This window comes from Oenanthe melanoleuca, chromosome 1, assembly GCF_029582105.1.
Source record: "Oenanthe melanoleuca isolate GR-GAL-2019-014 chromosome 1, OMel1.0, whole genome shotgun sequence".
Classification (NCBI taxonomy): domain Eukaryota; kingdom Metazoa; phylum Chordata; class Aves; order Passeriformes; family Muscicapidae; genus Oenanthe; species Oenanthe melanoleuca.
In genome coordinates, this window is record NC_079333.1 from 30,354,920 (window position 1) to 30,379,434 (window position 24,515).

Here is a 24,515-nt window from a genome sequence, read left to right on the forward strand (position 1 = left end):
GGACATCCACACTAGATAATGACAACAGATGGAAATGCTGACCTCACTCAGGAATTTCATGAGATACTCCATATCATAACTGCCTTCCACAAATAGTCACCTGGACACCAAATTTAAGAGGAGCTAAAATTACTTGGCTTTCAAACACTGTTCAAGACCCATCACTTTCTGAAAATCATGTCCTTTATGATTTTGTCTATGTGATGCATGCAAAAAATACATCCAACCCAAACCAAGCAGAAATTTTGAAATTCCCACAAAATAATTTTTCTTCGGCAGCAATGGGGCTACTTGCTGTCCTTGAGTTGTTGTTGCACTTGCTGGCTGCAAAGTGCTCACAAATCCCACAGCAGTCTCATTTCTCCTTTGTGTCTTGTGCAGCTTCCAAGTTCCTCATTCACTGCCATGCAGCTCCCAAAAGGTGTCAAGGATTAGAGCTTTGTACAGAAGCAAAGGGCTGATTTTGAGACACTGCTTCTGCAGTAAACAAGATCAGCTGAGAGCTAATAAAATTTCAAATTAGCTGTGACTTTCCATGGCCCTACAATTGTGTTGGCTGATTTAATGGGCAGTGTCTTAACTGACTGAGACTGAATAATTGAGCATTTCTACAGAGTTATGGATGCTGCAACAAAAATCAGTCATGCTAACATCACCAACAGAATGCAAATAATCTGCAGCCAGAGGTGTTATTATGTGTTTAGGCAGACTCTGAGAGGTGCTGCATGTCAAGTGTCAGGCTGGAACAGGCAGGCCATGGGTTGGGATGGATCTGTTTGTACACAGAGCATTCTGTGAACCCTGACACACTCTTGGAGCCCCAGGCAGACAGGCACTCAGAAAGAGGTGAGTTTAAGGAGCCTGGTTAGGGTGAATCTGGGACAGCATACATGACAAATGCAAGGATTGCTCCTGCTAAAGACCATGACACTTTTTTGTCACTGACTGCAATGGGATGAGCCTCTATGAGAAACTGCATTAGCAAAGCAAAACTAGGAAGTGAAATCAACAATAAAACCACACTGTCTCACATGGGAGTATTTCTACTGGCAACAAAAGCATAAAATGCACCGATTATGTAAATAATTGTGCCTCTCACCTCATCCAGTTCTTATCTTTCAGCTCCCTTTCTGTGCCATTCATCAGGCAACCTTATCACTTTTCGTGGGGACACTGTCTTGTCCTGTGATGCTTTTGGATGAATTACTGGGAGAGTTTGGGTGGGAAAGGTTTTAAATGTAAATGCTCAAAGGTAAAGATAACAGTCTCAGTCTTACCCTTGAGCAAATCAGATTTTACCTTTCAGTTCCAATCTAAACTCTGGTTTAGAGGAAGGCTCTAAAGGAATGGCTCAGTATTTTTGCACAAACAAGTTATTGTTCACATGGATGTTTGTGCTGATAAAGGTTTTACAGGAATAATGATGTTCTGCCCTGAGTTGAGAACTGACACTCAATTACCTGAATTGGATTTGGGGAATAAAGGAGTTTTACTCCAGTGCTTTGCAGAGAGAAATTATACTTATTCAACACGAGTTGCAGCTTTTGGCTCCTCTTTAAGGAGTGAAAGGGAAACAAAACACAACTGTAAGGAACAATGGCGACATGACTGTCAACTCCCTGTGACCCTGTTAGCTATTCATATTCTCTTCTCTTCCGTCCCACCTGCTCTGTTTTAATTTCACCTGAATAAGCTTCTCACTGGTTGTATCCTGGCTAAATTAGATTGCCAGCTGCCTGGGAAAGGAATCGCCCTCACATCTTTCTCTAAGTGTTCAGCACTTGTTTGCAAATTTGAAATAACAGTCATATGTAATAGCAGACAAGTATTTGAATTACAGACCTCCTCGGGTTCTTGTGCACAGCCTCTGTGAGGGCAGTCATTACAGAAATACTCTGAAAAATGCTCATCCTAATCCAGAGCTACATTCTTAAAAAAAAAACCATCTGAATAGAAAAAAGAGGGGAAGTGGAAGGAGGAAATGACAGAAAACACATGATAATCACCACTATCTGGCATAAACCACAGCTGTAATAATGTGTTTAGAATCTCCAAGTTCACAGCACCCTGCAGCTCGTCATTGCTCTGGAGAATACAGTTGATGCAGCTGTATCGGTTTCATGGGCTTCTTCTTTCTCCAGGCAGATTTTTAACAGCCAGCAAAGCAGCATAGAAACCAAGCAACCTAGGATTTGAGGGAATTGCATGAAGCTGAGCAAGGCATGTGAGGGCCTTTCCCAGCTTAGGAGAGACTGTGCCCTGGGGTGCACCAGGCACAGCATCATCAGCCAGGCAAGTGAGGGGATTGTCCCCTCTGCTCTGAGGTGGGGTGGCCTCACCTCAAGGCCTGTGTGCAGTTTTGAGCACCACAATATAAGAAAGGTATAAAGCCATTAGAGATTGTCCAAAGGTGGCTATGAGGAATGTGAAGGCTTTGGATGGGAAGCCATATGAGATGTGGCTGACGTTACTTTGTTCATCCTGAAGGAGACTGAGACAAGACCTCATCATGGTTTGAAGCTTCCTCTCAAAGGGAAGAGGAGGAGCAGGCACTGTTCTCTTCTCTGTAGTGACCAGGGACAGGACCCGAGTGAACAGCATGAAGCTGTGTCAGGGAAAGTCTAGGCTGGGTATTAGGAAAGGGCTCTTCACCCAGAGGGTGGTGGCACTGGAACAGGCTCCCCAGGGAACTAGTCACAGCATCAAACCTGACAGAGCTGGGGTTGTCCTCTTCAGGGCCAGGAGTCGGGACTCAATGATCCTTGTGAGCCCCCTTCAGCTCAGGATATTCTGTGATTCTATGACAAGCATTTGGACAGCAAGTAGAAGTTGCTTAACCTGATCAATTGCCATGCAATAGTGCTCCTGAAACTGCCTCCTTCAGGAGCCAAAGCACCTCTCAAAAGTGATTCCTCTGAGCAAAAGGAACTCAGAACTTAGCAATTTTTTTGGTGGGAACAGTGGTTTCACACTCTCAGCAGCTGAGAGATCCTTGTCACCAAGGTCTCTCACTTTCCTGGCAAATGCTGCAAGTGTTAAGCTACTGCTGAAAACTTCACCCTAACATATTCTGACTGAATCCAAGCCAATTTAAGCAATCATCTGAGAACAGCTCGGAAAGCAGTCTCAGATAACTCAGGTATCGGCATGCTTCTCAAATCCTGGTCAAGAGGAAAGTGGCCATGCACTCTGTGCATGCTAACCACAGTCAGTGCAAAACCTCAGGATTCTAGGGGGACTTAATGCCTCACAGAAGTTGCAACAGTTTGCCTCAGATCCTGAAGTAGGTCTGGTAGAGCTTTCCTGAATTTCTGCTTTAAACATTGGTGCTCAAACTCTGCAGAAATACTTTGTGAAATAAGCATCCAATCTGTTTTTTTTTGAAGCTGGTTCATGTCACCCTCTGTTATATCTTGTGAACCAGCAGTGCCTTCTTCCCTGTATGTCAGCTCCCTCATTTCAGTGGACAATGATAGGTTTCCTTCAACACAAAGAGCACCTTCATAACCACTTTCTGAATCTATTAATCAAAGGCATTTCATTAAGGACTCCTTCCAAGTAGCAGGAGCTCACCCAAGGTGTCAAGACAAGGCACTGCCAGATTCCCAGTTCACAACGCATCATCCTCTCCAATGGCACAATCAATATCTGCTCCAGGATGCTGGAATGCCAGGGTTAGCACTGCCCTCCTGCCAGACTTGCTGCCAACAACCAGCCACAGGTGACAGCCATGTGTCACCATCCAACACAAAATCAGCTAAGAGATGAAACCTGAAAATGTGAACTGGTCATTTTATTTGAGAAGTCAATTAACAGTCACCATGAAATAGAGGAACAGAAGCTGGGTGATTTTTAACAAATTATACCAGCTACCCAATATTTCAGGTACACCAGAGTTTCTCATCCTTTTAGCAGTGCTTTGTGGTTTCTCCAAGACAACCCTGTTGTTTGACTGGATCTATCTGTGATGGTAAATGCTAATTTATGATGGCTGTTTTCCCAGGTGTGTTCAGATCTCAATACTTCTCTCCACAAATGTAGCCAGCACATTATTGCATAATTTTTTATATTTTTGAGGAAGCAGACAGCTCATGCACCACGCCCAGGAGACAATCTTCTCGTGCTATTAAAGCCCAGGGCATGAGGGCAAAAAGACAAGAGGAGGTATCAGAAAGCACCCCACCACTTTGTCTGCAGCTCACACATTTGCAAAGAGAAAGGTTTGTGTTCTGGGGTTCTCCTGGATTCTTTACAATTCCCTTTACAACCCTGAGTCTAACTTCAGGTGTAACCCTATGCATTGCAAAGATCAGTGCAGACTTCTGCCAGCTTTCTAACACTATTTGGCATGTGGTGGACAGATGGTGAACACATGGGTGTTAAGAAGGCCAGCGTGCTGTGCCAAAATTTCTCTTGCCAAAGATTTGAGTAACTGCTGTTTCAAAGCATTATGCAAGTCTCCACCTTACTACAAACACTACCTGATCCTTGAATGGGGCAAGGCACTGTGGAGTTGCCAGTGGGCTATGGTACAGCTGAATAACACTGATTTGCCTCAGAGAAGCCATTTCTGAATAACACTGTCCCTGAAGTGACTGCTCCAAGGTTGGGAAATTAAGGCAACCTTCAGTTGTTCTGCTCCAGGAGGATAAGGGAAGGAACACATACAAATTGCTCCACCTGCTAACTTTTGCGAAGCATCTGGTGGAGCACAGAACTTGCAAAGGCAAAATGGGGCCATGGGTACATTGGAACTCTCTGTTCCAGACATAAACTGAGGGAAAGGAGCTTTGCTAATACAATTCTTGCAGAAGAGGAGAACAGGATGGTTTATTTTTCTCAGTCCTAAAGGAAGATAGTTGACCAGATGACAGCTAAAAATGAAGTTTCTATACTTTCATGTAATGGTGTGCAATATTTATTATGTCAGACCAGCCTTATTTGACTGGGAAAGGTATCTATCTGCCTGTCTGTCTGTCTATCTATCTATCTATCTATCTATCTATCTATCTATCTATCCATCTATCCCCTTAACCACTAACACTAGCCTTTGGAAGCATGTCAATTGGGAAGGGTCAATGGAGAACAGCAGACAACTGAATAGAAACCTCTAATGAACATGAAAATTTAGATAATATTGTGAACATTGTCATTTCAGACATATTTTTCATATGAGAAAGACACTTGCCTTCCACAAGTAAAGTAGATTCCTGTTTGACAGAATTCAGCAGCTGTTCAGGAACTGGAATTGTTTAAAGCAGGAAATAAAGGATGGGCTGGTTCCAGTTCCTGGAGAACCAGCAAGCTTTACCCTTCCTGGAAGACTTGGCTACTCTGAAAGAGCCCCAAACAATAATAAAGGCCCTCAAGTAAAGTTACTGTGTTGAACTTCAAGACCAAACGAGAAATTTAACACCTGTAGTCCTCTCATGATTTCACCTCAGTGTGATGATCTCTTCATGCAAAGACACTGAAATGGAGAACTGGACAACTTCGGCTGTCAAGAGTTGATGTTCTGGAAATTATTTCTCCAGAACAAGGATGCATAACAAAGTTTTGCTGTTCAACATCATGTTCATGAGATTAGGTAAGAATACCCTCTCTTCCCCTCAGTTTTTCCTGTACACTCTGTTACTAACATAGGAGACTACCTATGCAACAGAGCCCATACTTAGCCTATGGAATACCAGCCTCTTCTCAAGGTATCATCAAAAGCCATTAACTCCACTTTTAGGACTTGTCACAGAAAATAATTTCCTTGATTTTTTAAACTTTCAAACATGTTCTTCAAGTATATGACAGAGCACTCAGTGTGGGGTGAGACACATAGGTACTACCTGTCACACCTACTCTTAGGCAGTGAGTGTTTGCAGCAATGAATTAGTGAGGTTTTTTTCTGCTGAAGTGAGGCAAGAACCATTTTTCTCACCTTGTTTTAAAGAAACACCTCCTGTTTGTTGTAATACAGCTGGCCTCTTAGGTCAAATGTACAAAATCTTGGCCTTTTACCCAGATTGTTACAGCTCTGTCATTGCACTGTTTTTCCTTAACTGATACTGGATGATCACCTGCTCTCAGTTACTCACTCAGCTTCTTTCAAGTTGATGGGCTTGGTGTTTAAAAGTGTAAACAAAGTGGACCTGGGTGTGAAACCTAAGTGCTAGCTTTGACAAATGACACTTCTGTGTGGAGAGGGAACTGTGCTCAGAAACAACTTTTTACTAGCCTGAACAAAGATTACATTTCACCAAGTCTCTCTCTGAGTGACTCCTGCTTGGCTTGTTATTGTTTATCTGAACAGCCTCCAGATTTAGGAGGGGAACAGACCCTGTAATTTAGCACCCATCTCCCTCAGGGTATGATTAGGCTGGAAGCTGATGAAAAAGTTTCTGACTTCAGTTCCCATTATCCTGAGGAATTTCCGGCTGCAGAGATTTTGATTAGCAGACACTTGACACCACAGTGTAGGAACCAGGTATGAACTGAGGCAGAGTGAACCTCCCAGTAAAGTGAACAGCCCCACTAAGCTCTTTCTCACCGCTCATGGTATCCATTTTGACTAGGTCAGTTTTTTGACTTCTAAAGCTTCATGAAAGAACTTCTACCTCCATTGCCAACACTGACGAGCAAATTCCACATTTGGATTCTTTCTGGTGAACCAAAATAAACCACCTTTCTCCAGCCCTGAGTATGCATCACTCCAGTGTATATGATAGAATGCCAAAAGAGGGAGAAACTACACACTGCATGTTTTTTGGAGAGGCTTCAAAGCACAGCAGCTTCCCAAGGTATAATGTTTGTGGTGAATGGACTCAGTTTTGCTGAACACAGATGCCTAGTGTGATTTGAATTGCCCTTAGATATCTGAGCAATCCAATGGGAACTGTCACACATGAAATACATATATGCTCTACCAGACACCCAAGCTATTGTGAAGGGGACACCAGAAGTCAGCTGGGGCACTCTGAGATGTCTCAGATGATGTTGGACAAAAGGCAACAAAAAATTTAGCACGGAGAAAATGATGATTAGATACAAGGAGAAAAACATTTACTGCCAGAATGGCCATACACTAGAGCAGGTTGTCCAGAGGTGGGATCTCCACCCTTGGAGGTGTTCAAGAGTTGACTGGACAGCCTTGAGCAAGCTCATGTAATCAGTATTGTCTTGAACAAGAGGTTGAACTGAAAACTGCTGGAGGTCCCTTCCAATCTAAATTATGCTACGATATTCTGCAAACATCTCCACTTGCTGTAGAAATCAGTGTAACATCTAGCAAACAGGCAGAGCACCAGCCTTTCTTCATGAGTCTTTGTACCTATCTCTGAATTCTTGTGCCAAAAAAAGGACTAAGGCTTCAAAGCAGGAGTGCCTCATCACTCCTGAAGCTCCTACATCTCTGGGGTTGAAATTCTAGACTTGAGCTTACAAATACAAATAACCCACTAAGACATATAACAAAGAAGTTAACAGAATAAATGTATTCCACTATTTCACTTCCCAGCTGAGGAGAGCCTTTTGCAGTAACATAGCCAAATCAAAGGCACAGTGTATGACAGATTATCTGTAATCTGTATTGCACATCATGTACAGACTTTTTTATTGAGTGTACCAAGAGTGAAGTCAACATCCATTTGTAGGCTCTGACACATGAATAAGCTGTCACAAGACACTAAGTTCCAACCTATCAGTTGCTCTGTTCTTGCTGTGCACACCACTGCTGCACACAAGTTTACCAAATGCCAGTTAACAGTTGATGTGCACTAACTTGTAAACCTGTCAATGCCTTTTGTCTCTCCCATCTACATCTGCTGTCCTGCAGGCTTGAAAGGCAGCTCATTTCAAGGTGAGGGTAACCTAGGTAAAAAAGGTTTATATCTCCCTTGAATTAGGAGATATAAAGAGATTCTCAGAGTCTGGTCATGCTCTTTGTGATATCATACAGTTGTGATTTAAATTTATGTTAGGCTGGATTACTCTTTCACTCTCGCTTTTTCTAAAAACTTCACAAGGCTTTTTTGCTGGTTATTTTTTTCCATGGAAACTGGGACTATCCTTGGGTCTATTTACCAGTCTTTTACACATCTGATGTGATGACCTTTATTTCTGCCCTGTGTCAGCTGTACAAGTATAGTGATATTCAGTTTGATATGAGGTAAAAAGCCACCTTTGTTTTACAACCTGTACTCTTTGTATGGTTCTCCAATTTTTCCATCTTTTCTAAAGGACTAATTTGGTCCATTTGCCATGCCAGATGTGCAGAAGTATTTTAAATATTCAATCAGAATCGCAGTTGCTGTGAAGCAGATAATCACAGACTTGGCTTGGCTATTATTTTTTTTTAACTGTACTGTTCTTGTGAATATGATAAAACAGAGGCTTGCAAAATGCAGTCTCCACTTCACAGTCTGGGTCCTGGCCCAGACTTGTGGTTTACAAGGCCTTTTGCTGAGTGACAACAAAACAAATTATACAGTCTCCCTTATGCCTTAAATTTAATATCTCATCTCCTGCTCTCTAATTCAAACCTTCACACTGCACCATGGTTTCCTTTGTAATGAGATAACTCTGAATATTAAGTTTGCATTACATAGAGCTATTATTCACATGCCTGACATCATTACATATGGAACAGTAATCAATAAAACATGGTTTGAGAGGGATTGGATGGCTTGTGGGCATGCGGATCAGTCACCCAAGCCTCTAAGTTTCTGCAAAATATTCATCCAAAGTCAGCAGTGGCCAACTGGAGACCCTTGATGAAAGCCTCAGGCAGCGAGGGCAAAGTTTGGACAGTCAGGGATATTCCTGCCTGAGGTGGTCCCATCGTGTCACTGCAGAGCCACTCGGCTGGGGTGGAGGGATTGGACAGGTGCACAGCCTCTTCCTGCTCTCTGCTATATGGACTTGATTTGAAGATAAACAAATGTCCCTCTTCAGCCCTGGCACCCCAGATCCAAACCCATTTAATTTGAATTCAAATCCACTCTGGCTGAGTCAGCCTGGCAGATTTCGCTGTCTGTTCTCCACCAGCTGTCAAAAAACAATCTGCCCTGCAGAATCAAGCCCAGATGACTGTTCACTGTGAGAGGTTTATAGGCTCTGTGAAGCCTGACATATCACATGTGCTCATGTCCTACCTCCATCGTTGTCTTTCCCATCGCCGCATGCCGTCTCCATGGAAGTGTCACAGCCTGCTCCTCTCCAGCCCAGCTGGCAGACGCAGTGCCAGCCGTTCATGTCCAGAGTGCATCTGCCGTTGCCATTGCACAAGCCAGGGCATCCCTCTGCAAGGCAAACAGCCACACATTCAAACACACTCGAAACACAAAGCCTCACAGCCTGGAAAGGGCCTCATTAAACAGCTTTTTCCCTTTGCCTTCAGTTTATTTCTCCACTCCCACTCGGTGTCTTCCCACTTTGAATGAACCCGCTTTGGTGTCAGGATGGTGGTGACCACTCAATGGGCAGCTGCTTCTGGCTGTCCCAGGAGGTCTCACAGCATAACCTCACACACTGCACTGAGGGAATGGTGAGTTTCAGGGGGCACTGAAATATTACTGCTTCATTGATTATAAAAGCAAGGCAGCACATTGCCCTCTGAGCCTTTCAAAACATTTGCTATGTAGGACTAGTACTTGGGGTTCCTAAGTAGCATTTGGGGTTAAAGATCCCAACACCCAGCAGGATAAAGCAGCTGGCTTTCAGTGATACTGAGATCTCAGACTAGTAAGCATTCAAAACATATGGAAAGGCAAAGGCAGAAAATATCTGGAAGATACAGAGTTTCTGTATTATTGTAGTAATTTTGGGAGGGATTCATCTCATCAGGTTCAAATTAATCTATAACCGAAATACCTTCAACTCTCTGTAGTCAGCAGAGAAACAGACTGTCCCAAGACAGAAGTTTCCTCATGTGGGTTTGATGCTCATGGTGATGAGCTGAAGCATGCTTTGGAAAAATCCATTTCTCCCCAGTGACTAGAGAGAGCCCAGCACAGACGCAGGCATTTTTTAGGTGACAAAATTAAGTTGAGGAGGATGAACACCAACCTCCCAGTCTGCTCACTAGGGTTTGATTTTCTCATCTGATGACTTCCTGCTGAGATTTTTGCACTTCCCCCCCACCCCACTCCACCCCTTCAAGAAAACAGCAGAGTAATTTCCCCAGTAAGCAGTGATGTGAGGGAGGCTGCTTAGCTTAAACCCTTCTGGGGGCTTTTTTACCTTTGGAGCCCAAAAATCTTTACCACCAAGCTGTCAGAAGTGTGAGAGACACTTAACAGCTCAGGAAACAGAAGTACAAGGGACTGAAGTGTCTGTGAAGGTCACTCAGCAGGACTGATTACACCAGGGAAACAATTCAGTCTTCCTAAGCCCTGTTTTAATGACTTCTCTGTTTCTATGTGCTAGTGCTATCCTGCCACATAGTCTGAGTTGCTTAAGGCTCTCAGCTTTGCAAGACAGGACTGTGAACCTATGTGAATGACACAGACCTATCCTGTGCTAAAGGACAGTGAGGGGGTGTGTGTTGTCTCAACACCTGTTTGACCATATGATGTGTAAGGGTCTCCCCAGGGCAGAGCTGGGACCTCATCTAGAACATCCCATGTCATAGTGTGTCCTTCACTGGGGAAATGGGACTTAGAAATGCCTTTAAAACAAAAAAAATGTTTCACAGGGACCTTTTAAAGTTCACAGAACCTTTCCCAGTGAACAGAAAAAAATCAAACTTTTTTAGGACTGTTTTTTTAACAGATGACTGATTTACAGGGGCCAAATGGAAAAAGGAAAAAAGGTGGTAAAAAAAGTCCTTTAGAAGGATCTTAAATATATTTTTTTATTTACAAACAAATCCGTTGCATTTCAGTCTTTTAAAATGTGTATTCTGGGAAGCAACAAATAATGTATGTGTGTATGTGTGAGCATGCTGTTGTATATTTTGATATTTATATACTATATTAGTATTTATATACTACAGAAGAGCTATTTATAGGCAGGGCTACTTGAAATTCTTCATTTTAATAACCTGCCTTCAGTACTTTACAACAGTGCCAAACTTTTAACCATTTAATCAGATTTTTTCCATGCTACAGCTAATTTAAATGTTTGATCCCTTTACTTACTTTCAATACAAGCTGAAAGCATTCAGCTATTTTAAGAATGAAAATTACTTGGCTAGGTAGGTAGTCCCATTTTGGAGTAGATAAATCCAGCTTGGATGGGACCGTCCTGACAGTAGAGATAGGAATTTTTTTTCCCCTCTCTAAAAATCATAAAATCCTAGACTAGTTTGGTTTGGAATGGACCTTAATGGTCATCCAGATCCAATCTCCTCAATATGGCCAGGGACACCTTCTACTAGACAAGGCTGCTCAAAGCCCCATCCAGTCTGGCCCTGACCACTTCAAGTGATGGGGTATCCACAGCTTCCCTGGGCAACCAGGTGCCATTGCTTTAATTTGTCCAGATGACAAGCCTCTGAAGAAATCTTGCTTTATGTGTATATTGGATGGCTCCATTAGAGCTTGGCTGATGTGTCACCCCTGAGCTCAGCTCTTGTTCTTACTCCTCAGACTCCTTAAAACCTTTGCTAAGAAGTTCTCTTCTATCCTACAGTTGAAGAGACTGGGCAGAACAAAGGTGTTGTAGTGTTGACCTGGACAGGAGTGAAATGAGAACCAGAAAGACCTGAATGAAGTTGAAGACATCATGATCTTGTCTCATGTTCAGAAGTTCCCAGGAAATGTAAGGGAAAACTAATGTAGCCATAAAAATAAGGAGCTCATACAGAACTGCATGTGCTCTAATCTCTCAGGCTTAGGAAAAAGGGAATTTGGAGTGGCAGAAAACAGATGATATAGTTTGGATAAGGCACCTTTGGCATCTGAGGAAATGGGAAGAGCTTGATTTGTCTCTCCTTGGACCATAGTGGCTGAAAAAACTATGATTTTTTTTCCACAAGTTCATGAAACACATAAACATTGAGAAGGGAGAACTTCTTAAAAGCTATTTAAGGTAAAGAGAATAATGCTGGCACAAGAACAAATGGTCATAAACCAAGTATGAATAAATTCTGGCTGGAAATTAGGAAAAAAAAAATTTGCAATGATCAGAGGAATGAAGTTCTGGAGCAGACTCCCTGTGGGAATGTTAAAGAAAAGATTCTTCAGTTACTTATCTAGAGCTTGGTAAATTTATATAAAGTTTTACACAATGTGGTTGCCCTTGCCAGCAGAAGACTAGACTCTAACTGAGAAGACCCCTTTCAGTCCTATGTGTCTGATTTTTGTGTGCAATTTATTGTCTATATGGAAGTATTTGAGAGTATTTGAATGGACTTTCAGGATTTACTCTGAAATCTTCTTGATCTGGACCAAAGAAAATAAACCAAGCATTTCAGAAAGAAGACAAGCAGGGAAAAGCATTGGTCAGGAATGGGGTTACAGACGAGAGCGAGCACCTCGTAAGATTATGCCTTCCCAAAATATCTATTCCTCTTCTTGAGTACTGTGGGGATCCAGGGTGCCCAGATGAGAGATAATTATCTGTAGATACCTAAAGTAGGGTAACTCCTATCTGCAATTTTATACTCCACTGTCTTGGCACCCTTTAAGTCTAGAAAGTAAGTTTGTTCCTTCCCACAAAGGAGAATGTAATCTCTGGTTCCTAGTAGATAAAGCTCTTCCAAGGAGCCATAAAGAACTGTTTCCTGATGACAGAAATGGTTCTTCACAGTTATAGGAACACAGAAGTCTTCTGATGCTTACCATTACATTACAAGATTCATTAAAATTTCAGTGCTGTGAGCATTAAACTGAACCCCTCCAGTATCATAGTTTGGTAGGAGAGCAGATACTTTTAAGATGTACAGAGAAAGTAAACAATTAATAGGGAAACAAAAATTAAACAGCAGCTGCCAGAGGACTTGGGCCTTCAGGAAGTTAGGGACAACAGAGATGAATAAGCCAATTTATCCAAGAGAATGGACCTATAAGTACTACCATTTCTGAACTGGTTCATTGCAGAGACTTGACCATCAGTTACACTACACAGATAGGATGGTACAATATTCCTCATTCCACAAACAGTGTACTTCAAAGCACTTGATGAAAAGATGATACAAAATAAACTTCATCCTTTCCTTTCCCCCATGCTGGGGAATAAAGCAAAGAGATCATCTTGTTTCTGAATTGCTTCTGAATGTCACCACAGTGGGATGGCTTAATACTCAGAGATTTACACCACATAATCTTTCACCTCTGATTTCTCATAGCTAGAAGTCACCAATGATGCATTATTCCTGTTTGTGGTGTTAACTGCACTTGGGCGACTAAGAGAATTAAATACATGAATATAGGACTTTTTGAGAAAAAGGGGAGGAAACCCTTTATGTGAGTTTCAAACTTAAGCATGTGTAAGTGCTGCTGAAAGATTCTGGAGGGCATTCACAAAGATATCAGGTCTGCCATGCAAGTGAGAGAACAGACCAGGGAAGCAATATAAAAAGTGGGTTAATTTTGAAACAGATAAGGAAAGATCATCAGAGTCAAAGGAGACTGTCCTCAGAAGTTATCCTGCAATTTTTAAGACTGTTGGTAAAATAATTTGCTGTTAATGATCTGTACAGTTAAAGCGTTCTCTAATTAGTCCAATTATAAGCAACATTTACTTGTATTTTTCTTCAAGGGAAACCTCACTGCCACTCGAAATAAGACTTAGAAAGAAAGGCTATTTATTATCTTTCCTTCCCTGTCAGCAGGAAAGCACCGATGGATGTTCTTACCAAGTGCCACAGACAGCAGTTGAGCTCTGGGACAAGTAGGACATGACTGAATGCAACACGTGAAGATGCAAATGCCTGAAGCTTGAGAGAGCAACAACTGCTATGAGACCTGCAGAAGCTGCTCTGGGACTAAAGGTGAGAAGCAAAGCATCAGCTGATCCTTGCAAACTATGGAAGCTTGGTGATGTGCCCCAAAACCAACTCAACTCTGAAACTACCACCATGATATTCTGTGGTGATGGAAATCCAGAAATCTTTAATCAGACGTGTTCTCTAATAGGAAGGTTAAGAAGTTACTGACCAGAGCTCCTACATTTGTAGCTGTACAAATGAGGGAACTGGCTGTGGTCAGACCTTGGCTTCTCACTTGCTCTCATGCTTCAGGAGCAGCCCTGGCAGCTACCCCTGAATTCTAATGTTGTTCAGCAAACTTTAAAATTCAAACTAGCTGTTTATATATGCACCACTACAGTGTTAATGTGGTTAATCATTATTTTTGAAGAGTAGGAATTGATATTCAGTAATAGAAATTAATTACACTGATGTACCATCAGATCCAATGATATTCTGTATCAAGAAACTCTCCCTAAAATCAGCACCTCTTTTAATTACTATTAAAATAATAGTCACCTCTTCTCATTTTAAGCATTACCAGTGTTAATTAGGCCTTAGTTTAGAAGATTCTACTCTGAGTCTAGTTACAGCTTCTTGGTTTAATTACGCTGATGTTTGCTATTGAAACTTGCCCTCCCATTTAGGATCAATTCTGCATCTTCTCTGACTGACTGCTTTATTGTAGAGCTGTAGGAAAAATTCAGCAGTAAATCAGGCTCACCCTTTGACAACAGAGGATTACTGGGAAAGGATTTCAACCAGAAAGATGTTAATAATTAAGAAAGCCAAAAGGGCATGAGTAATTTAGTTTTGAAAAATGCATACCATGCAGTTAGCCAAGTAAAAAAACATGTACTTTTAATGTTTCAGCTATTGCTAATCTTTCCAAAAGCATCCATGCATAGCAAGAGATGATCTTTGATTCTTAGTATGTTGCTTAACCTGTTACCCACTGAAACATTCACTAAATATAATGTGTCTTTATTACTGGGCATAAAGGTGAATCAAAAAGCTACCTAGAGGAAAAACCACAGCTACAGAAGACTTAGTTAAAAAAACTTGGCCACTGGTTGGGCAAATCAGTATTGAAGGTTCTTTGCCAGGCTCTGCAGGTTGATTTTTCATCTCTTCTATCCTCTCAATGCTTATCTTCTACTTTTTGATTTTCTCCAATACACATTGAGATGAAAAGGAGGAGTCCTGGAGTTTTGAAATGCAAAACACTGAGACGTGGAACATTAACAGTAGGTTCTGATCACGCTCCCTAGAGATGGCCCAGATCTTCCTCTGAGGATGCCACCATGATTACTTCATAAGGGCACAATAAATGACACAATTTCCCTGATCTAAGAAAGAGAATGTACTTTTTCCATGTAATTTAAATAAAGTCAAGCATAGGGGATTTTTTGGTGTTAAGCAATGAAAGAAAGCTAACTACTGTACAATCAACAGATCTATAAAGAAGACACTACCAGTTGCTGCATTACACTGAAGATGGAAGTCTTTAAACTATGGACATTTCCTCATCATTAATATTTGTCTGTTCAAACATTTTTCCTATTTGCAATTGTTCCTGAATCTGCCTTTAATCTTCAATGAAAAAAAAAAAAAAAAAGAAAAACATTGAATTGTAAATTCACCCAGAGAAGTGAAGTCAGTAGGGCAACCATGTTTTGTGTCACACCACACAAACTCTATGCAGCAAAGACTTCATTTTAACTGTTCACGGGGTCAATATTTGAGCATATCTGCTCTACATCCTCAGCCTCTCACACCTGTTATTTTTCATTGCTCAAAACCTGAAAAGAAGGATACTACTACAGAAAAAAATTGATTTGTTCAACCTGATTTTTTGGCTTGTTTAACCAGCAAACACACAATGCTTGCGTGGTGTCAACACTGTGCTGCTGTTAGTGTCAAATCAGCCATCCAGAAAAATATTTAAGTCCAACTCAATCATATTTACTGTCAGACTCTTGTATTTTAACCATATGTATGCTATTTCAACATTTTTCAAAGGCTAAGTGCATTGTGGAGCTGTCTGTTTCTATTAAAACGTCCTAAAGTAATTTAGCTCATTGTTCTGATTAATAAATAACCGTGATTTTTTTTTTTCAGCAGATGATTTCTGTTCTCTAACAGTTCAAATCTTTTTCTTCTTTGTTGAAGAAAGACCTGGGTCCTAGACTTGCGTTACAGTTACAAACAGGAGCATAAGGTTGGATTTTGTTATAGTGTACACTAATGAAACATCACTAATTTCTACAGATTTTGCAGATTTAAGCAATCAGAGGTTTTGAGATCGTAACATTTTTGTATTAGGAAAAAACCTCAATATATAATTAGTTAAAGCTCCCATGTAAGAGTTGTCAGTTGTGGTTCAAAAACATGAAGACTCCACACAGAAAGTGCACTCACCTGTGTTACAAAATGGACCACAGACATTTAATTAAAACACATCACTGTACAGGGCTCCTGCTGTATTCACAGACACTTGTTTTCTCCTGACTTGCCTTACCTGAGTAGGAAGGGTGAGGATGAGAGATGATTTGGAGGGGAGGGAAGGGATAAGGAAATGGGTAGGAACACTGATACGATGTTAACACAGGGTCACAGCACTTACAGAGGTATTTCCTACCTAAATGACTGGAAAGTTCACCCTTCCAGACATTAGGGACCACTCTGGTGACAATGAGGAAGAGATGCAACCTCAACACAGCATGTTCACGGTGCATTTTTAAAAAAGAAACACAAAGACAATAGGAAAAAAATAGGAAGGAAGAGCATACCTTTCACTACCTTATCCAGATAGTGAGCTTGGGAGATAAAAGACAGGACATTTAAGGTAGGATTGAATAAGTGCATTGCGGCTTACTACGAGACTGTGCAGGTGCTAGAAAGGCAAAGGAGAGTTCGCTGTGATATGAAAAGAAAAACCTTGATTATGAGGAGAGAAAAAAGGAAGAAGGGTGGAGCATAGAGCTCCTCAGTCAAATGGCTCGAGAAGGCTGTGTTAAGGCATTCAGTCATCTTTGCTCATTAAGATCAGGAAGAAAAACAGGAAAGTTCTATATATATATTTCTGTGGTTTTATATATATAGGTGTATATATATATATATATATGTATATATATGTATATCAGGATAATGCTCTGCTCATTTCCAAGTCTCCCTCCACTTTACTGACTGCTTTGCATTTCATCAGGAAAGCAGAGACATTTGAAAGTCCTCCACCTTACCTGATTGTCTTATATTTTTCCACACAAAAAGGCACAGTTCTGTGACCTTACCAGACTGGTAGAGGCTTTTCACTGGCTCTTTCTAATAGTAATATACTGCATTTATGCAGTGTTTTCTAGTCCCAGATCAAATTACTTTACAAATATTAAATTAACCTCATGGCAACTCTACCAGATAGGCAAATATATTCATTTCAAGGAGGGCTAAAGAAAAAGCAAAAAAGAAAATTACAGATGTCATGGGAGCAGTCATGTACCCAATTCCCATGGAACACTGATTTGGAAAACCACCTTCTTACTGATTTTCTGGTGTCAAGCAGAAGGCTGGTGGCAAAGGCGTCCTGCCTCAGAGAGCCGTGGTGCACACCAGCAGGCGGCACTCTCTGTCCTAACACCAGCTGGTCTTTATTAATAAAAGAGAGGCTCTGAGCCTTTCTCTATGTCAATACCTACTTAAACATTATTCCCCTCTTCTCTTGCCTGCTCCCTGCAATCTTTGTCTCAGTTGTGTCCTGGTTCTTTTTGAAGAAGTTTTTGTTTCAGCTTCATTCAGGCACACTGTCCACCTGGGAGGTCATGCCTGGTGCAGGAATTATTTTTCCACCCTGTGAATGTAATGGATCTGTCTAAGAACTATTGTCCATAAGAGGAGAGGGCTGGGAGGACTCACCTAGTGTGGGTGATTATGAGTCTTGGCAAAGACGTGAATTAATCACGTTGATGTGATGGGAGTGATGCAGGAAGCACAGCATCACCATCTGCTTGGATGGTGGCTGAAGCCTAGGAATGTATCTCTGGATTTTGACATCCACAGCAGCCCAACCTGTTAACTCAGGCAGTCACTGGGAAGCTGATGGCAGTGAAGGCAGCTGCCAGTGCCAACCATGTCTCAGTAATGGATCAATGTTTTCTTGTAATTTGAAAAATAATGGGGCTTCCTATGGGAGTAGAAGGAATCTTTTTTTCCTAAACTCATACAGGCTATACGTCTGGCATTAAAATATCATCTTATTCCTGACAGAAACTCCTTTGGAAACCCTGTGGGCATGTAAGACATCCTAAGAAATTATGAAGGAGCTCAGAAGAAAAGCCATTTTTCTAAAGTATCCTCTGCACTGAAAGGCATCGCTACACACAGCTCCATGCCACCACCCTACTCCTGGAAGCCACTTTAGAACTGCTCCTGTGACCATTTTTCAGTGTGAAAGCCCCCTTGTTTCACCAGCCTGAGCTAACTTGGTTTGCTTTGTCTGAAACACAATGAGAATGATAAGGGGTATTTCTCTTGGCTCACAGAGGGGGAGAAAAGGAAGAGAGAAGTGAGAGATGCTGCAGGCACGTCCTTGAGAAGGACTTGTTTCCCACTACGCTCTCCTTCTTCATTTCCCAAATATTCTTTTTCCCTTTATCTTTCCTATGAGGTAAAGTGGACAGAGCCTCAGGGAAATCACTGGAGTTAAACTGAGATCACACAAATGTGAAGGAGAGGAAAAAGTAAACATCCATTCCTGAACCAGGGACAGCATAAGAAGTTTATGCTACAGGGTCAGGGAAAACACTGTCTTTGAAGTTCATCTGTGCTTAATATTTACTGGCAAATATGCCAAACTATTTAAGGTCAGATTACCTTCAGATTGATTAAAGATCATGTCAGAACAATGCAGCAAGTGTGTATTTTCCACTGACTGCTGTAACTACGGTCTTCTCTTGCCCAAAGATACCCATCTCAACTGGGCAGGATGAGTGCCAGAGGGTCACACACAGCTCAGCTTCTGCTGTGGATGCACTTGGGCACTGACTGTTGGGCAGGAGGTAGAATCACAGAATCACTAAAGTTGGAAAAGACCTCTAAGATCATCGAGTACAACCACTAACTCAGTACTTCCAGGCCCACCATTAAACCATGTCCCTAAGCACCACATCTACAAGACAGCAAGAACCTTCCCCAGAAACTGGTAGGCTTATTTTTGTCTTGGGACTGAGCTGCTTTATGGATTCAAAGGACACAAGTGATGTGTTAGAAAACTGGGCAAAAAAAAACCAGGATCCACCTGTAATGTGCCTTGTCTGGATTCCAGCTGCCCCAGCAGAAATGGAGAGGCACTGATTACAACCTCAGCTATTCGGAACATGTGTGATTATTTATGCAAGACGACTGATGAAAGGCAAACTTAAAGGGGCAGATTTCTCAAAAATCAGAGTTTTGCTATGTAAAACAAACCCCAGGCTGATGGTGCTGTAAGCAGAAGCTGGTGTGGGACAGGTTGTCTGCCTGTCTGTCTGGGCATTGTTATTGCACACATCACCCGTGCGTGCCAGGACCAGATTTCCGAAAGGAGTTAAACATGCAGCTTTTGAGGAGATCAGGGGGGATTTGGCACTGAGGTGCTTTGAAATCCTGCTAGGTAGTCTGTGGAGTGTTTGGAGAGCTAGCTGCTGGTCCCTCAGGTCTCCAGAGACTCTGGATTATTTAGCTCCAGCAACTGAACTTCCAGAGATGGCTTTGGCCTTGTGTCCAGGCTGTTCAAAAGATAGTGAATATCCTGACTCCACCATTCAGGGAAGCCCCCTCTGCCATTATTTTTCTAAATAACCCTGTATGAATCATACAAGCTGGATAGGGAGTTTTCACAAGCACTTGTAATCATAGGACAGCCTTAAGCTGAAGGAGGGCAGGTTCAGATTGGGTATTAGAAAGAAATTTTTTACTGTAAGGGTGGTGAAGCACTGGCACAGGTTGCCCAGAAAAACTGTGGATGCCTCATCCCTGGAAGTATTCAAGACAACACTGAATGGAGCCTGGAGCAACCTGTCAAGTGAAAGGCTCCCTATCCATGTCAGCAAGGTTGGAACTAGATGATCTTTAAGGTCCAAACAATTCTGTGATTCTATGATTCTTTATTAAACCTGGGAAATTTTCTGTGCTGCTTCCTGTGAGGCAAACCCTTAGAGCAGCCAACTACAGAGCTGAGCTGTAATTTGGCCTTTCAGAGCTCACAGTATGAGGGTTTATTTCATCTTTAAACTCAATGCTCCTAAAACCCACCATGATCCCAAGCTGTAGTTTGGGCCAGAACAGAAGAAACTTGAACTCCTGCTATGTTTATAACTATTGGTGAATTTGGAACATGCTGGAGAACCTACCACAGGAGTTTGGCACTGACACTGTTGTCATGGTGTGTTTTGCTCCTTTCAGAAACTGAATGAACCCTTCTGCTGGGTTTCAGGTTTGCTGCAGTTAGATAATCAATTTTCTGCTCTACTCTCCTGCACTAAGTTTGCTGAATTTGGATGATGAATGCAAGCTTCTGCATCCATTTCCTAGTTGGGAATTAACTGGGGTTACTCTAATGAAATCTCTGAATGAGAGCAATCAAGATAGTACATTGAGTGACACAACTCTTTGTAGGAGCAAACAAAATTAATCCACCGGGATCAGAGTACCTGGAACACCATAAGAAAGAGCCTCCTATGACCAACAAAACAAAAGCATGTCTTACTCTGACACATGCTCGACAGGAAATGGAAGAAGTGTCCCTTACTGGTATCGTCCATTTCTGCTGTGTTACCTGCACACATGGCAATACTTCAAAGCATCACTTCAGCAATGGGGTTTTATGCTCGTCAGTGCTAAAGCAAACCGGGCCATGACACAGACATATACAGAATTACCATCAACAGAACAATTTGGCATGCAGGGAAATTACACAAGGACAAGGGGAATGCTTTCCACATACGTAATGTAATTCCAAGTCAATGTCCTTTCATTTGAGCCAACATAACTAGCTTATTACTCTTGCTATAGCCATTCAATTTTCTTGGGTATTTACAACTTTGCCAAATCTCCTTTACATTCTACACATTCATCAGTGAAATATTCTGTAGGAAATAGTGCTTACAGCTTCAGAGGCAGGAGACTATGTACAAATTTGTTGCTAAATCACCATGCAAGGAGATGAGGAGGGGGGAAGTGAAAAGAAACAGCTCCAGCACTCTAAGTATAAAAAAATGATTCCTAAACCAAGGCAGAGCTGCAACAGGAAGGCAGCAGCACACAAAATGAGAGTGTGCACCAGTAAAATCTCAATGCTGACTGCATTGCAGCGCTGGCCCTCCTTATGATAACATTTATACTTAGAGCGAGGAATACTACAAATAAATTTAATTACCATGAAAGATAAAAGCTTGTTGTTCGAAAACAGCCCAGGCATATCAGCTGTGTGGAGAATTATCATATACTGAACTAATGGCATTTTGGTTTTACAGCAGAACTAATAAAATGGCACTAAGGGGATGAATCAGGCTTTTTTTTCCCTGCATAAATAATTTCCATATAAAACTGTCCCCTAGATTTGGGGCCTTTTGCTGATTTTTTTTTTTTTTTTTTTTTTTAACTCTTTCATGAATCTGGGTTGCTTTCCAAATCAAACTGCTTGAATAAAAGGCTATAAAATAATATTATAGAAACAGAGGATTTGTATTAACACAGGACTGGTCTCTTTTCATTTTAAAGTATTTAAGAAAAGTGGGTTTTTCAACCCCTTTCTCAGGAAAAGAAATGAAAGACGTTAGGGACATTGACAAGAAAGCAGAATGCAATATACAATAAGACAGAGGAAGTTTTAAAAGCTAGATATTTTTCATTAGGGGGATGCACATGGAGACCATAATGTGATAGGGTGACATTAGCATAAATAAATGATAAGTAGAATTGAGCCACAGGTATGGTTTGTACCATTATCCTAATGCTGAAATTAAAATACTGAGATCAGGCTTCATTTCCTGTCTTTGCGTGTGCAAATGCACCTGGTGCTCAAGCAAAGGAAGTGATGTCTCATATAACTAAGCTGCTAATCCCCACAATAACTATGCTGATATTTGCCCAGGAATTGCTAGTGGTTAGTCGTGATGAAATGTGATTTTTAGTTATCATGACATAATGATAGTAACATAGAGGTAAATTTTCTTGTCTTTCAAAGAAGCTGATTAAAACAAAATGAGTGGAGGGGAATTTTAATTCTGGAACAATTCTTCTAAAGTCACCTGAATTTTTTCAGGTCCACACAAGCATTATGGAGAACAGAACTGGTTTCACTAATTTAGTTTTCTATTAATATACAATAAAATTACCTGGAGAGTTTAGGGTTACTGATTTTATAGCGTAGAGCATATGCGGAAGGGGAACTGAAGAGGCTGAATGCATGAGAATCAGAAAGAAGAAAGAAGGGAAAATGCATTAAGTAGGTAAGTGAGAGAAGGAAAAAGGTGAAGCCAAGACAGTTCTTAATGATGCTGCAAATTGTTTAATATGAGAACTGAACCTCTTTGTATGATTTAGGCATATTGTTGGCTTCTTAGCATTAATAACATCAATAATAAGATACATGACAGAGAGAGCTCATGAGTAGTGCCAGGGCATGAGGAATACAGAAGCAAAGCGAGAGGGAAGTGAAATGGTTAGAAAGGTAGCAGAACAGACAAGGGATAAGCAAGACAGAGTTAAATACCAGCCAGAAATCATCAGACTGCAGTTTCCTCTTTTATACTGGCAAGCAAAGGGACAGTGCAAATGATGTAGGAAATAAAAGGAAAGAAAACTTAAAATCAGATGCATGCTTCTAAAAATGCTGTCCCCATAGTACAGAGGAGTCTTGGAGGCCACAGAAAGACCTCCAAAGAGAGGTGAAGTGGGATGTTTTTAAAAAAGCTTCTAGCTGACATTTAAAGGCTTGTCAAACACCACATAGGTGCACTTCATGTCTGATAATAAAAAATATATATAGCCATGTCGCCAACAAATGAAAGGACATTTTGTCTTGTTCCCACATGAAAATGTATGATGTCAGAATTTGAAACCCAAGAACAAAGGTGCTCATGCTGCACTAAGTCACACATATTCAATTAAGCATGCGCCTTTTCTCCTCCCTGATCACCAATTATTGTGTGAAAAGGAGTCGGGTTTTCTGTCTCCCTACCAATAGTGCAGTGCTCTCCGTTCCAGCCCGGGCTGCATTCACACTTGCCGTCCCGGCAGGTGCCGTGCTCGGTGCAGCGGGGGTGACACGCTCGCTGATCACAGGCTGTGCCCATCCAGCCCTCCTCGCAGCGGCAGCTGCCTCCCACACAAACGCCGTGTCCTCCGCAGTCCGCTGCACAAATCTCTGTGGGAGAGGAGACAGCACACACCAGGGGATATGGGTGGGGAGAGAGAAGGGAGAGGGGGAAAATCCAGAGCGTTATTGTTAAGAAAAGCAGACACACTTCACTACCTCCCCTTACGAGGCAATGAAAGGAATTCCTAGAGCTCATAACATTAATCCTTCCTGACAATAAGAATCTAGTAAGTATATTACCAAAAAGAGATGGACATGGATTGCAAGGGTCTGCTGTGATTGATCTTCCTATTTGCTTTCTAATTCTCTTGCACTCCTCAAGCTTTTGTGATGCTCAGATCTGAAGGGGAAGGCTTCCAATAAGCAGAACGGAAGTCACATTTAATTAAAATCTGGTTAAGTGTGGAAACAATCTGCTGATAAACTACTGATGCTAAAATTAAATGCTGACAAAGCCTGTTTATTACTTCTTAAACCATGGTTCTGGGGATGAGATTCATTAAAATCCTTCTCCCATCTTTAAAATTAAGAAAGGATATTTCTATTTCTACTAAATTTGCACCTCTTCTTTGTCCCTCTTCTCCTACCACCCCATTAAAAATCCCCTCTCAGACATTCACACAAAACTGTATCTTTTGCAAGCCACACACACTGGAGCTGATAGGATGGTGCTTGTTCCCAAGTCTTATCAGAATTAATGGAAGCACAGCCACAGTCAGGTATCTTGGTACTTACTTTCAAAAAGCAAAGAGCTTTGCCTTTTCAGGGATGATGGCCTTCCCAAATCTCCCTGAGCCCTAGTAGGCCTGAGAACACAGGCATAATATTTTTGCCCAGCACTAGACTTTTGTCTAAAACCTGGCATAGCCTTGGCATGAATTTGGGAGAAGTGTTTTTATCTACACTGTATTTGTCTGGAAAAACAGAGACTCGGTGGAGAAGAAATATCCATGAATCAAGTGTTAAAGTAACTGTTACCATCATTACTATACAGGATTGATTTCAAGGAAAAAAACAAAGCCCAAACACTAATACAATGTAGCATTGCAGATGAAATGAAATGAATCTATTTCTTCTCCAGACTCATTACTTGGCCACTGTTTTCCAGCTCTCATAAGCCCTGACTACACTCTCCCTTTCTCGACTGAAGGAGAGGCAATTCACAGTATTTCAGCCTCTGAGGTCTTCTCTCTTCTGTCTGGTGCTTTTAAATTCCCAAATATTTTGACCCCAAGCCTTCTGCTTCACTGAGCAACTTTATAG

The 24,515-nt window shown here is 41.5% G+C and overlaps 1 protein-coding gene across 1 annotated transcript in view; it reads right to left on the minus strand.

Moving 5' to 3' along the window:
* The window catches only part of TENM4 (teneurin transmembrane protein 4), a 1,506,484-nt gene that overhangs the window by 97,944 nt on the left and 1,384,025 nt on the right, over positions 1-24,515 (minus strand). The window contains exons 22-24 of the mRNA XM_056495278.1: positions 23,115-23,300; positions 16,690-16,716; positions 9,141-9,287 (exon numbers count right to left, since the gene is read on the minus strand). Coding sequence (XP_056351253.1) covers positions 9,141-9,287; positions 16,690-16,716; positions 23,115-23,300 — 360 coding nt within the window. The remainder of the gene's footprint in view (positions 1-9,140; positions 9,288-16,689; positions 16,717-23,114; positions 23,301-24,515) is intronic.